This window comes from Micropterus salmoides, unplaced genomic scaffold (assembly GCF_014851395.1).
Source record: "Micropterus salmoides isolate LMB-PRFRI ecotype aquatic unplaced genomic scaffold, ASM1485139v1 Ms_hic_scaffold_6, whole genome shotgun sequence".
Taxonomy (NCBI): Eukaryota; Metazoa; Chordata; class Actinopteri; order Centrarchiformes; family Centrarchidae; genus Micropterus; species Micropterus salmoides.
The window spans coordinates 32002906-32018755 of NW_024044348.1; the positions used below are offsets into that span (position 1 = coordinate 32002906).

A 15850-nucleotide genomic window follows, 5' to 3' on the forward strand; every position below is an offset into this window, starting at 1 on the left:
ATTCAGCATTGAAAATTTCTAAAGAACAGTGTTAAAATCTCATCCCGTCCCGATCTCGTGAACCCTATATTGTGTCTCGTCTCATCTCTTGCTCTAAGTGTCTGGTCACACAAATGTCACAAAATGAAGGCAAACAGTAAACAACAAAATTCTGGTATGTAAGAAAACATCCAGAAAAAGGAACTTTCAGCAATTTTTACATTTTCAGAAATTCCCCGTCATAAATTTCTCCGAATTTTTAATTTCCAGGAGAGATATGGATTATTAACTCTCAAACAAGTTACTGGACAGTATAAATTAATCCAAATTAAATCCTACTCCAGCCACAACATCCACATTTTCTCTGCTGATTGAAGAACCTCTCAGCTTGTTTTCATCTATGTAAACACAAGTTTGTAAAAATATAATAATTTAAAAAACTCCACCTAAACTTGGCTACATATGACACAAAACATGATTTTAAGTTAAAATGGTACTTAAGGCTGTCACAGCTGGTTTTATTACCTAGTATGTATGAACAGTCTCTAATGAGTATTTGTCTGATATCTGTCATGAATATTAAATGCTGGTTGTCACGGTTTGTATTTATGCATAATGTGTGTCTGTCTTACGTACGTGCTTCTGTGTGTCATTGTGAATGGCCTTTTTTTCTACCTGCCACCGGGCTTGAAAGCAGCTGACAATCAGGGGAATATTAGAGGGCTGGAGAGATTCCACTCTGGCTAAGTGGCTCCTATTGCTGTGGCGTGTGACACTGCTCTGATATTCATGATTCACAGTGCTGTGGACACACGATAATGTTGCAACTCAGTGGATGGCAGCTTCTCTGGCTTAGCTGGTGAGGGGTTTATCCCCAGAGAGCCTGCTGAACCAGTTCATCATCATTTTCTTTGAGCACCACAAACACATTGACTATTTACAGCTCAACAATGACACTGGCTGTCCTTTCATGTGAACTTAAATATGTTTCTTAAAAAAGTTAAAAGCAAAAGGACAATATAGAAACCCCCCAAAATGTGCAGTTTCTGAAATCAAGATGAGCTGAAATATCACAAATGAATCCCTTGAAATCAAATTCAGGGGCTGGTACAACAACAGCAGCAACATGCAACTAATGCTGCTCTCATTTAGGTGGAAAGTGTAATACAAGCCAAAGAGGCACATAAACAAGAAGCTGATCTCTTGTTTCTGAGACATGAAGCAGCTTAGTTTTACATGCTCAGGACACTCTTTCATCACGGCTGCTTAAACCCCAATCTCCTTAATGCTGAGTGCCAAGCAGAAGTATATTGGGTCTTTTTATGAGGACAAAGGTTTGACTCATTTGGAAATTGAATGTACGGCCTCCCTCTATCACAGAGGAAACTCTGACCACAAGGTCACCGAGCTGGAATGAAAGGGAACGTATTTGGGGAATAAATGTTCCTTCCACCATGCTGGTTAAACCTGATTGCCGCACACACCAACTACAATCTAACTACACAAACACACATCCAGTACATCTTTGTGCATGCAAATGTGTGCACATTAGCATGTATATGTATGTTTGCATGTGTATGTACAGACAGCCTTGGTGTCCTTACATGTGCAGTGTAGTGTTCTTGTCTGCAACGTCTTTGTGTGTACGTGTGTGTGCGTGTATGCATATTCTATATCTGTGTTAGTAGGTTGTAGTTAGCATAACACCCATTACAAAGTAATGTGTTACAGAAACCATAACCATAACAACCCAAAAGCAGCCAATCAGTGAAAGCAACAACCAAAGCTTCATCCCATGGCAGTAGTCATAATCCCAACAACAGCACAGCGTAGAGAATTAGTTTAACTAGCTCTGTTAATTAACTTCACCAATTATCTATTTAGCTGCAATGATGCAGACCTATGGCTAACCCACTCAGGCTTTGGCCTGTTAAATTATACATTAACACTATATCATAATACAAAACAAAACTCAGCCTTCCTCTATCAATCGAAACTTATTTTATTTTTCAGCAAAATATTTCCTACTTGCAATGTTGTCAGTTTTGTTAATGTGAGATAATTTGTTTAGTAAAGAGTTAACAGATATTGATGAGCATGCAGACATGCTCAAAAAAGATTGTTGTGCTGCTCTGTTTTCTGCATTAAATGCGGCATTGAAAATTCATGCCACTATGAAAAACAATTTGGTTTATAAAGATAAACACAATTTAGCTTTTTACTTTTGTTTTTCTTTTAATTATGATGCAGTAAATGCATACACAAAAAGGAAATCCATATTGCCTTGTATATTATATTTCACCTTTTTAATTTGCTTGATTTGGTTGTTTTTTTTGTATTTTAAATCATCTATATTTTACTTCTACAGTATGTAAAAATTTAAATGGCATTATTAGTTTTTTTTGTGTTAAGATTAAAAAAGAAATCTACAATTTTGCAATTTTGGAAAGAGTTGTGTGAATTATGTTGGAAACATGTTATACATGATAATGTATCTGCCTTCAAGAAAATTTAACTGAATACTTAAATTTGAAATGTTTATCAAAACTGACTTTGTATTTTCTCCTCAGACTTTTTAAGAGACCTTTTCAACCCTATATTATATTGTTATATTGTATATTGTAAGCAAATCTTAAAAACTGGCCGTAGTTAAGAAGGTTAATACTAGAACAAAATATCCATGCCATTTAGAAAAGTGTCAGTACAAGTACAAGCCTTCAGAAAGCCTTATTGGTTGAAACCTAGGGTTTTGTAGGGCAAGTAGAGACTAACCTGGGCCTTGTTGCTGGACCATCTCTGATAGATCTTCCTGGTGGATGAACAGAACCAGACCTCCAGCAGCGAACAGCAGGAGGAACCAGAGGGAACAGGGCATCCTCCTTCTCCGTCCACGCAGGGAGTCCACCACCATCTTCCACTTCATCCACAGCATGATGTGGCACAGTCAGACGCTAATGTAATAAGTTCTGGAGAAAATCAAAGGAAGCGAGAAATGGGAAAAGGAGGGGGAGAGACATAGACAAAAGTGGAGTGAGAAAAAAGGCATAGTGTCTTCAGACTTTTTCATTTCTCTATTACAAGTCAAAATTCATACATTTACTACAGTACTGTAGTCCAAATCTGGGGTACTTTACTTGAATACTACTACTCTACTACAACTCTATTTTATGCTACTTTATAATTCTACTCAAGGTACATATTGTACTTTTTACTACATGATGGATTTACTTAATAACATTAGTTACTTGTTACTTTGCTGTTACTTTTTAAAGCGTTGACAAACAAAACATAGAATCGATTTCAAAAACATGATAACGTTACAGTATGTCCCAGTAGCATACAAAATAATTAAAATTCGCTACAACCTAACAGTAAAATGCTATTAACATGTTAATGTATGAGTAATATTAATCCAATTATATAATATGCAATAGAGCTTTTTTATTTTGCAGTCTTGCTACTTTTGCTAAAGTAAATGATCTGTATTCTTCCTCCACTGCTGGTAAATGGTATGTAAATAGCAGCTCGGGACTGATTCTAATAAATGGATGCGGTGTCAGCTTGTAATGAAAATGATCAAAATCAGCTGTGCCTCATGTGAGATGAAGCAGAAAAAAGGAATAGTCCAATATTGTCTTGAAATGAACACAAGATAGAATCCTATCATTTTGAACTTGATTATAGTGCTTACATCAGCATTAAGTCCGGCTTTAATGTGCTCATCCACAGCACAGGCAGTTCAATTTAGGTTACAGACACACAGAAGGACAAAATAAGCCACTGTATATTATCAACTGAAATGCAACGCCGCTGTCTATTTAAGTTTGAAGGAAAAATCTATGAAGTCTGGCGAATTAAAGCTGTTCAGAAATTCAACATGGAAACAAGATGAGCTAACACCTAATTCCTCCAAATAAAGAAATCTGTGTTCTGTTTGTAAAGATACAGTTTGGTAAACACAATTCCAGTTGGACTGGCATGAGCGCAGACCAACTCGGGGCTCTGTTCATACAGCAGAAAGACCATGGAGCATCTGTCTTCAAATTAATATGCAAATGAACGTTGGTGACTACTCAAGCATGTGTTGTCACTGCAGAAAATAAAATTAGCTCTCTTTTAGTGAGGTCAAGAATTTGACTTTCACATTGCACCCTGTGCTAAAACCAGGAGATATAAATAAGCTGTAAATGAGTGTCAAATAAGAAATGTGACAGGTTTCATACAGTGATTTCTGTCAATATTCTGGTTGCTGTCAACTTGTTTATACAGGTGATAAAATACAGAGATAATGAAATGTGGCATGAAGCACAAATACGCAGGGGAAATAGAAATCCTGAGGGGCTTATAACATTGTCTCACCACATAATCATGGTAACAAATAATGACACAAAAGACATTACAAAGTCAACATGGAGGAAAATGGCAAAGTAATAAAATAGATACAAATAGAGCAAACTGGAGTGTGGATGTGTATATTTGTATTTGGGTTTTGAGAGACAAGTAAAGAGAGACAAATGGAGGATACATCCTTTGTGTTGTATTCACCACAGTTCTTTAAAACTAGTCATGTGGGTTATTTTACTTACAAGGAACTTTGCTTTTCAGCTTTAATTAGCGCAGATGCAGCCACAGCAGAGGTTCAACAGGGTTGCTGATGCATTACAGTCATAACATTGCTCCACCCAAAACTGATACTGAAACACTTTCTTTATATAATATATGATAATTGAACTTTCATGGAGGTTACTTCAGGTTAAAGCAGTGTCTCTTATTAAATCAATACAACTGTCTTTTGAAAGAAAGACAAGCGACTGATGCAATAGAATCGGCTACAAAGTTATTAGCCATTAACTTCTAGAAAACTTTTGCCTGTGTTACTGTAGTTGCATGTTGTCAATGTAGAATACACACATTTAAATGAAAATGACTGACAAGACAGTGAAACCCACATCAAAGTGAACAACATCACAGTACTGGCGTTTGTGGGGATTAAACTGGTCATGGAAATGTCAAACCATTAGGCCATCCCGAAACCTATTTATTCATCTTTTCACGGACAACATTTCATTTCCATATGACTAGTCTTTGGGTTATTCTGAAGGGAAACCACACAGCCAACGATACACACCGGATATAACATGTAATTAACAGCTCCGAGAATGGATTTCTCATTGCATAAGCATGATTCTCCATATATTTAATGCAGAGGAGAGAAGGGAAATGCATTTTTTTCTCTCTTCACACTGTGATGACTAAAGTCCATTCCATTGGACGGGCGTGTTTATCATTTTAGTTCAGCATACTTACATTTACATTACATTTGCTTTTATCCAAAGTGACTTACAATTGTTACATATACGTTTCAGAAGACTGGTCAGAAGAAGACTACAAAGGCACTATGTAAGTATGAATCAAACACTGCATGTGGGTTGAATGCCTCTCAAGACGCACTGGCAAAGAAAGCAAACAAAATTGATATACACCTCTGGAGCAACTAGGAGTTAAGTGTCTTGCTCAGGGACACTTTGAACACACTGATGGACGTGTCACAATGCAAATCTAATGCGTCATTGCCACCTCTGTAATAGTCATTACAGAGCCCTGCAAAATGAAAGTTGTCCTAACAGAGGTTAAAAAACAATTATACACATATTGTACATGTTAAATCAAAGTTTCTATTGTAATGGTGGACAACCCAATCTCACTCCCAAGTCGTCACATATGGACGCATGGTCAAGTCACTGTGGGAAACCTTTTAGTGTCATTTTTGAAAGCTAAAAGTAGGTGTAGTTTATAACAGAAAAGTCAAAGTAAGAATCAATCAGGATACTGGTTTTTCTGTGTGAAACAAAAAGTCATTTAAGTAACGTATTTTGACGTGTCACAACGTTAACGACATGTTGTTTCACAATGTTAACCAATAGCTTTATTTTGAAAGTCTAACTAGACGTTGCTTTTTTATTATTGCTACCTTGACCCTACCTGTGCTAAAATGACGGGGTACCCAGGGAGTTAAAAAGCAATGCCAATGGGTCTTGACCAAGAGTCAATATGTGACATGTTGGGAGTGAGATAGTGTTGCAAGAGAAGTGATCTTTGTACATATGATCATGTTCATTGTTGTTGCATAATGAATATATGGCACCCTCTGTGCTCAGTGGAATTAATAACAATTGTTTTATACTGACTGACAAGCTATTTCACATCTTCTGCTCTTTCCCTAATCTGCACGGCCTAAGCAACAGATAGGACAACATTGATGACATTTTTATCCCTACGTGTATACACTACTTTTTAAAAAAATGTGGTCAGTACACATGCACTAATATCCATTGCATTAAAGTCAGAATCCTCATTAGGGTCTAATTCCAGTGTTCTTTACTGGGATTATAGGGACTTTGGTAATTGAGCTGGTACACAGCCAGTGCCTGTTGTATCACCAACTTGTTCATAGTGGCACCATACAACTACAACATTTCTGGTGCTACTGCCACAGTACAGAACTACATTGGTTTGTACATAAACAACAAACAAGAGCTATATAGTGGGTCGATGCTAGAAAATTATATTTTAACTGCATCATTGGTGAAGTTCATCTTAGTTTCTCTTTGACTGCATATAAAGACTGAAGGTGACTCAGTTCTTCTCTAACACATCATAAAATCATTTAATGCAAGATGGGAAGCTGAATCTTTCAAAGATGCATTCCTTTCATTCTGTTTTCTCAACAGAGTTTGACCTTTTACATCCCAGTGTCATTCAGACTGACAGTACAAACCCACAGAATGTAACCTTATCACAGGAAATCATTTCAGATTTTCACTTCCATTTCCACTTTTTATTCAGGTCTCACCCCACAGTTTCATCACCTTAGTTTTGTAAAAGATATGAGGTCAGGTAAACACTTATGTGTTGTTTCTGGCTATTGGAGATATTTTTGAAAGTGCACAAACGTAGCGTTCGGTATGTATCCCAGCCCAGTGCAAGGAATGGCAATGTAGCATAGAGTCAGCAAAGTGTGAACCACATGCATTCATGTCAGTGTTGATTTAAGTGATTTGAAAAGAGTGTCCTTGTTTTCTTTGCCTGAAGCAAGCAGTTGGTTTCAGCAGGTCCCTTTATATTGTTTAACTAAGATGGTGTCACACAAGCCTCCTTACTGTGAGAATGCTGTAGACATTTCAGTTTTTCAAAATTCTAGTGCCCAAAAGTTTCATGAGTGAAGAACCTTTTTAATACACTGATTATGTTTTACACATGTTGACACCTTCAGTGGCAACCTTACACTTTACAGTGAGGGTGAGACAGAAGTTGCAGTGGACATAACTTAACTATGAAGCAGGGCGGCGCTGAAAAAGAGCATGCATTCTTAGTCAACTTCATCTGAAATACTAAAACAAAAGGTAAAAACAAAATCACTGCAACTGCCACAACTTGACACAAACACCTCATTATGATCAAACAACACTTCGTTTTAGAGACATTGCCTTTGTACTCTACTTCCAAACATATGTATATGCCAAGAAATGACATAACATGTCCCATTTTATGCAGAAAAAGAATCATTCTGTGTCAGTGGTAATGGAGATGAATGTGTTTGATGTTTGTGTATAATACACATCAAAGAATTGTGCTTTTTAGTTTCAAGCAAATGAAAATGGTGCCAATAAAGCAGATGTGCTGTTTATACACTAGTAAGATACTAGGCAAAGTAACTATTTCTGATGAAATGAAAAGTTTTATTCTGAAATGAAACATCTTCCTTTTCCATTACGAAATGACTGAAGTGTTGTTTTGAATGGTACTTTGAAAATGATATCCTTAATTGAACACTGATCATATTTTCTGATAAAATGGGTGAGGGTTTGTGTTCCACGCAAATTTGTGAAAGTGTTCTGCAGCAGCACCATGCTCTGACTGAACTATCAGTTTAAAGTATCTAAGAACGTCTGTGTTTTTTAAGGTCCAGGAAAGGGCAGCTTGATGCTTTATTTTTCACTCCACAGTGGTAATAGTGAGGAGAAACTGTATGAACTGTGTAATTGTGACATTTCTGGATCCTCTCTGGGTCAATACTCGACTCGGACACTGTGGACCTTAAAGGTAACTGTCAGCTACTGTTGCTCCCCTCAGCTGGGTGAAGGTTGAGGCGGGCTGGCTTTTCCCAGATTAGAAAATGGGCCACCCTGGATTCATGCACTGAGACCCATACATCTTTTCTGCTCCTTCAAACTTTTAAGTCTCATACTTGGTGTTGGCTGGCTGGTGGTGTGGTTAAAGAATCATTTCAGTATTTTTAAACCTGGGCCCTATTTTCACTACTAGGTACAAAACGTTTTGGAATGGTTGGATGGTTTCAGCCGACAGCCCCAATATGGCTGCAGTGGCTGTAACGTATTACTTCGGGGAAATTGCACCTTTTAAAACTAAGTCTACAAAAAGTGCTTCTTTTTTTCCACCAACAGGCTTGAAATGTTATACCAGGTGTCTAACGACATCATGGAAAGGATCCCTGTAAGTGACTCCCAGTGACACCATTTGTTTTTAACTAGAAACAGAAGTCTCACTCAAGGACAATTTTGAAATCTCGAGAGAGGCGAGTTGGCAGGAAGACAACAGTGGAAAAGTGAATCAGAGTTAGAGAGAGAAGTTTGTTAAGTTGGAGTAACATTAGGAAATAAAGTCTTGCTAGCAGTTCCTCTGTGTACACAACAAGCTCCTCTCCTTCATTTCCACCAGCCATCTATTGCAGAGATTCCAAAACCTTTTGTACCTACTTGTCATTTCCATCCTTCCATCCATCCATCGTTAACTGCTTATCCTGCGTACCTGTCATTTCATCACCAAAATATGAGAAAACAGAGCCCAGATTTAAAAATTTTCCTTGAACAATACCAGCCGGCCCAGTAACCAATGCCAGATCTAACAGAACGATGAGCACAGTTTGCGTGCTTGATAGTTATGTGCAGGTAAGTGTAATAGCAGAGTGCTGTAATTATCAGGCTTTGCCCTCTTGAGCATATGAAGAATGTTAGCAGGTATAACCTTGTAAAATTTTAGTGCACTGGAGCCTGTTACTGAGCTTTACCTCTGTTCACAATGTGTAACCTTCGTTTCTTTATTCCTTCTTCACTCAATTTGCATCAGATCCACTGCGGCTTTGGCCAAGGAGATACAGCGGTTCGTCGCCACTAATCAGAAGATCAGTGGTTCAATCCCCAGCTTCACCAGTCTGCCAGTTGAAGTGTCCTTGGGCAAGATACTGAACCCCAAATTGCTCCTGATGGCTGTGCCATCAGTGTTTAAGTGTGTGAATGTGTTAGTTTCTGTTTCTGATGAGCAGTTGGCACCTTGCACTATTTGCCACTGCCTTCAGTGTGTGAATGTGACATGTAGTGTAGGGCGCTTTGAGTGGTCAGAAGACTAGAAAGGCACTATGTAAGTATGAATCAAACACTGCATGTGGGCTGAATGCCTCCCAAGACGCACTGGCAAAGAAAGCAAACAAAATTGATTTTCATGATCTCACTACATATTCCAATCATGTGTATTTCAGATGGCCTGGAAAATGTTCTGGGAACAGTTTTTTAATACCATTATTGTCTAGACCCTCTACTGTGTCAGTGAAAGTGAACAGTGTTGGCTGGAAGCTGTTGCCAGGCCTGTTTCATGAATTAACGATTAAGTGTAAGGGAATTTGATGAGGGGAGAACATGAGCTGGTATAGGATCATGGTCAAAGTGTTGCTAATTATCATTTATGACAGCCGCTGATCTCTGAGATGAATTAATGCATTTCGCCTTAGCAGTCAGTGCAGGAGATCAGCCATCAACCCTGCTAGCTATCTCACACTGCCACTTACTGATAGAAAAGGTCTATAGAAATATATTTTAAAAAAGGTTCCTCTTCTTAGCAGCAAGACGGTAATGTATACATGCAAACAATACCCTGACAACATTCTTTATGTAAATGTAAGGCATAACAGAGCCAGTACACTGAAATGATGAATTCTTAATTCATGATCATGTTTAATGTTACAACAAACTACAGAACCGTGAAGCGTGGTCATATTTTGATTTGCCATTTATTTGAAATATTCATTTGGAAATAGTCAGCTGCACTGGAAAATAGGCAATAAAACCAGTACTTACACATGTAAAATTGATACATAAAGCAACACTTTCAACACCTTTTCTGTGAATGAGAGACCAATCAATGCCCACTCATCGACTGTGCGGGCATCTGCCACTTTCTGAATTTTTAACCACAATTATATCTAAAACACACCTCTGTTTTCTGGTGGTGGTGGTGGTGGTGGGGGTATTTATGTGCATACTGAACCACAGCTGTTCCTTTGGATCTGTTCCCAATAGAGCCTGATGTTTGGAGTAAAGCCAAATGAATAAATAGCCACAAGTCAAATAGCATTATGTAATGTACCTTCCTACAATACAGTAACGGCTACCAAAGCACTTTCACTCCAAAAACATCTCCCAACTCCCTCACAAATGTGACTGCTGTGTGACGGTGACCTGGCAAACTGGCCTGAGGATAGCTACCAGCTCAGGTAGAGCAGGTGATGACAGCTCCAACACAATCGGACATGCTCAAATACAACACATCCTCGCCATATCGTGTCAGCCCAATAACTGCCACAGGGCACTGCTGTGCTCCACTGCACACCTTTCAGATTAGTTTCTGTTTATACTTAGGGCCTCACAGCAGCTCAATGACCAGCACAGTAGAGTAGATAAATTAAATGTAAGCACATGTGGTAGAACAAAAAGGACCTCCAATCTTTTTTCATGAGGTCTAGGTTAAAAAGAATCTCGTACCTTGTTTTTCTGGTGGTTCTGTAATTCATTGTGATTTTGATTCTTGTATTCGTCGAGGATCTGCTGCTAATCTTTTCAAAAGGGGAAAGTAAACCAAGTTGCTTCTACCTTTCTGGACAGCATGCTCTTTTTGTAATTTCTGTGTTGTCCAAAAGCTTTTTGGCAGCAGTTTTTCATTTGTATATTTCTATCAAATTATAAAAATAATAATATTCTGGTTTGATTGGCCAATACACATAGGGTCAAAGCAACTGCTCATTTTGTCTGCCAGCAACGCACATGACCCTGATAGACCAGAAAAATGGCTCATTTGGCAAATGGTTAGGCTGTATTGTCTAATGCTTTCATTACAATTTAAAACTCATACAATTATACTTAATTGGCTCTTCTTAGTAATGGCGCACTGAAACTCACCTACAACTCACAGCTAATTAAATGTCTCTATGTGCAGAATGCCTTCTCTTCTATGAATAGAATAATCAGGTGAAACCGGCCAAAATCTACAGTATGCATCTACTAATAAATGCACTTCAATCACGAAAGGAAGAAGATGGAAGGGAGGAGACAGGCGAGGAACTTCTACTCTTTGACATATTGAAAGACAGATGGTGCAATGTTAGTGCAACTCGGTATTGAAGAGGTATACCTAATATTTTCTGCCTTTTGCCTGTCAAAGGAGGAGCAAGTAATCAAGAGGAAGTTTGGATTTAAAGAATCGAACATAGTTAAAGGATATTTGGAGTTTGTAACTCCAAAAAAAGAAACGTGAGTGGCCGCATCTCACATTTCTCTGGATGTCTCAAATATAATCAACAAATGGTTGTCTTTGTTTGTAGTGAACACAATGCCTCATTGTTCTTTTCTTTACATACAGTACACAACAAAACAGTAAGCAATTTGCATTGGCAAGACACAGGTGGAATCATTTTCTCATTTGTACTACAGAGGAAGAAGAGCATTTGAGGAAATATTTGGTTTGATTTTTTTGAGAACTTTATGGCGTATGGAAATGCATAACAGCCTTTAAATCAAACATCTGTCTACTGGCCTATTTCATATGCAGCTGTTGCCAAACAAGCTGCAAATCATGATCACACAGGACAGACCAAATGAGCATATATAAACAACATAAGCTCACCTGTAAGAGTCAAACTATCTTAACATTTGGGGTTTAAACAATAGCTCATGATAAATGATTGGCATGACTGTATGGCTGCATGACCACACAGTGTGTCTGTATCTATTCAGTTCTTGAGCAAGTAGTAGATTGACTACAGGGATCTCCTGGACACCTGCCTACTGGTTTTAGTGAGAAGCACACAGGAAATAAATATATACAATAAATGTACAAAACATATACACTCTGTTGTTAGTGGTGCATTAGGAATAGCACAATTATACAATATTTTGGCCTTGATTCAATGCCTTAAAGAGGTCCAACAACAAATCATATTAATCTAGGAATTTAAGTTGGATTAGCTGCTTTAGCTGAATGCCTAAAATGTAAATATAAGCACACATTGGCTGACGTAAGTGATCCTCATTATGCATCTGAAGGCAGTGTGTGTGTGTGCGTGTGTGCGTGTGTGTGCGTGTGCGTGTGTGTGTGTGTCATTAAAATTTGTGGTGGTAACACAGCCATAAAGCAAATGTCAGCATAAAATGAGATAAAGCTAAATATTGCCATAAGTGCAGTTATCAGTACACAGTAAAATGTGCCTAAAGATGGGAAGCATTCCTATGGAAACCAAGTATTCATGTTAAATGATGTTTTGATATATCACTAGGCCCTTCAGTGGCCATGGGACTGTGCCTTCTTTTGTATTGTCACCTTGGCCTAATTTCTTCACCTCACTTACTGGATGCACATAAGAAACACAATAAACCTCTGCCTTTTGTACAAAGGCTTATTCAAGTATCTGCTAAACCTTGACCTGCTCAGGATTTATTGCCTCAAGCTCTGACCATGTACCTACCCAAGTCGTCTGCACGTGTAAACACTCAACACACAAATCAATAGTGCTGAATCTGTGCTGATCGCATTCATTTTTCCTCAGCTATTTTTTAATTGTCAAAGGGTTTTGCAGGTTGCCAGGAGGGAGGTCATACCACATCCTTCATATCTGCTAGATGCTTGCTTGCCATGTTAATTCTGTGTAAGCTTGTTGGTGTAGTTTTTATGAGATTTCAGATTCTTTGATTTCAGTGCAGTACAACCAAAATTTGAATCATGAAATCATTGGCTCTTGTGATTATTGTCCACTGAAGGAAAACAACCATAACTAATTAATCATTTGAAATATCTAATCAAAACAAAACCATAATATTAGTCTCCCACATTTACACTTACACATATTTCGGGATTAATTACATGCAAGTATGTCTAGCCAGAAAGAAAGGATCAAATGCAAAGTGCCTATATCCTGTTTCATGAGAATAGTAATTAAAAAATGTAAATGTCACCATTGGTAGCGAGACAGCACACTGGCTATGTATAATCCTGCTAATACAGAGGCGAAGCTGTTCTCTTTGGTTCTGTCCTTCAGCTCTCAATGAAATGATTGTTCCACTGTACACCATAATGCTAATTAGAACTTAATTAGAATTAGAAGAATTAGAAATTGAAAGCTGGTTTTGCATCACAGATGTGTTCAATGAGCATGTGATTAATGTGTACAAATCATGATATGGAGGGACACTACAGAGACAGATCATAAAACTCAAATGCATTTCCCTTTTTGAATTCCTTTCAAGCTCATCTCTACTTTGTGTCTGAGCACAATGGGACCTGAACATTTCATTGAACACATGCTTGTGTCCTTCATTAAGACAATATAGGGGGCAGAATCCTCACCTTATTACCGAGCAAGGCTAAAGACACAGTCCTTTGAGATGCTTGTTTTTGTTTGTTTTGTTTTTTTGTTTGATGTTGTAACATATATTGTCTGTTTAGTAGTTGTGAAGATATATTTTATGACCATCATTTGGGGTTGTGACTGAAAAAAAAAGACAGAATTGTGATCTAAAGATTCATGTTTAGGTCTGGTCACCTGAAATTTTATGAACGGTCGCACCATAATGCGAGTATGTGCTTTGGCCCACGTGACGTAAATGTCATCATCTGCCCTAGCAGACGTCCATGTGCAGCCCTTTGTGACTGTGTGGACTGTATGCATAGCAAGCTTGCCGACTGCACAATCACCAGATAACAAAATGGATTCTTGTTTTGAAGGAAGGTTGACGTGCATATCCGCCGTTACCAACATTCATATAATTTGTCTTTGAAAGAATACATGTAAGAAAAATTTGAAATGCTGTCGTGAGTTCGCCATTTCAAGCTTGTGCAGTTAGTTTTTTGAAACCCTCATATGAACAAACCTTTCAGAAAAAAGTTAAAGAGGGTTAGGATAAACATATGAAAGTCCATAGATCTCAGATTCAAACCATGTTGGCAATATTGTTCTTCCTCCTGCTCTGAAATTAATATGATGCACTGTACACTGCAGCAACCACTTTGGAGGCACCTTTGCAGTGATCAAGGTTGGCAGTTTCAATGATCATAATCAACTGAATAAAGTCCAATATTTACTACACAACTGGCAAAGGGCCATGTGCACGGTCCACTCAAGTCAATAAGCATCACTGAGACAGAGAACCCTAAGGTCCCCTGTGGGTTGGCTTGTTTAAAGGTGCATTAAGAGTGGTTTTAAAATTCCTCTCACCAATAATTCATGAGGTCATTGACGACTAACCTAATGTTTTGTCTATAATGTAAATTACTGTGCGTTATTTTAACAAATATATTCAATACACATTACATTCACATTGAGTTTTAAAATACACTGATCTAGTGAATGTGCAATGTGATGTGGTTAACTGGCCTTACAATAAAACAAGAATCATTTCAGATATTAATGCAGGAAAGATATAGAGCAGCCTCGACAGAGACGAGTAGATGACGTGATCAGCATTGGAAATACCCCAATTTTGTTCAACAGTCACTGTCATTGATATGTATATATAATTATATTTTTGATGCCAGTCGTTGATGGAGAGTATTTTCATTATTTCATTCTTTATGTGCCCAGATTCACAACTAATGTGGAAATACTGCCCCAAATTCAGATACCTGGTGGGAAGTTTCATCGGCACATGCTTTCAGTGCTACCAGAGCATGACCCACTTCCTATTCTGAACCACAGGCTGAGAAAAGCTCTATACCAGTGGTCGGCAATAGGCGGCCCGCGGGCCAGGACTGGCCCACCAGCAATAATATCTGGCCAGTGGCCAGATTGCTTTGATAGCAGAAAAAAAATAAATAAATAGGCCTAAATTGATAGTGGCTGGTGCTGAAAAAGATCTCAGTCACACACAGTTACTCACATAATCACTTCTTCTTAAGTGACTGTGCCTCCAAAATAAAAGCGCGATAAAGTTTTTGCAGCAATGCTGTATGTTGAGTTTATTGAGAGCTTTTACTTTGAAAAGTTCTGAAGGACATTAAAAGTGTCTCTGGCTAACTTGACACACCTCTGAAAAAGGCTTCAGTAAACGTGTGATTGGATTCCCCTGAATTTCCTCAGGGAAATGAAAATAAGCCTCCATAGGTTTGGGAATACGGATCAAACTCCGGGAGCCGCGCACAAACTGCAGCACATGCTTGATTGTGAGCATGAGCAAAAGTGTCCTTATAATCAATTTGTTTAACAAGGGAGAAAAAAAAATATCCACTGTATGTTGGGATCAACAGTGTTGGGCAGTAGCGTCGCTACAAGTAGCGCCGTTACTAGTTTAACTATATTTCTCAGTAGCTTGGTGGTAGCATCGCTATTTTCTGAATCAAATAGCTTTTCAGTAACGAAGCTCTTTTATTGACCGAGTAGCGCGGTAGCTTCCACACACGCTACATTTTCCCAAACACATCTGAAGAACCAGTAAGTGACACCACACACTGACCTGTATGTGTAGCCGGCAAAAGCGCTTCCTGTGACGGTGACATCACGTATTGATCCTTGGGCTGATGTCTGAGACTTTCT

General features: G+C 38.3%; 1 protein-coding gene across 1 annotated transcript in view; it reads right to left on the reverse strand.

The window, feature by feature from the left end:
* LOC119889733 (carbohydrate sulfotransferase 8-like) overlaps positions 1 to 15850 on the reverse strand; it is a 171717-nt gene that overhangs the window by 122799 nt on the left and 33068 nt on the right. The window contains exon 2 of the mRNA XM_038700533.1: positions 2752 to 2945. Coding sequence (XP_038556461.1) covers positions 2752 to 2911 — 160 coding nt within the window. The 5' untranslated portion in view covers positions 2912 to 2945. The remainder of the gene's footprint in view (positions 1 to 2751; positions 2946 to 15850) is intronic.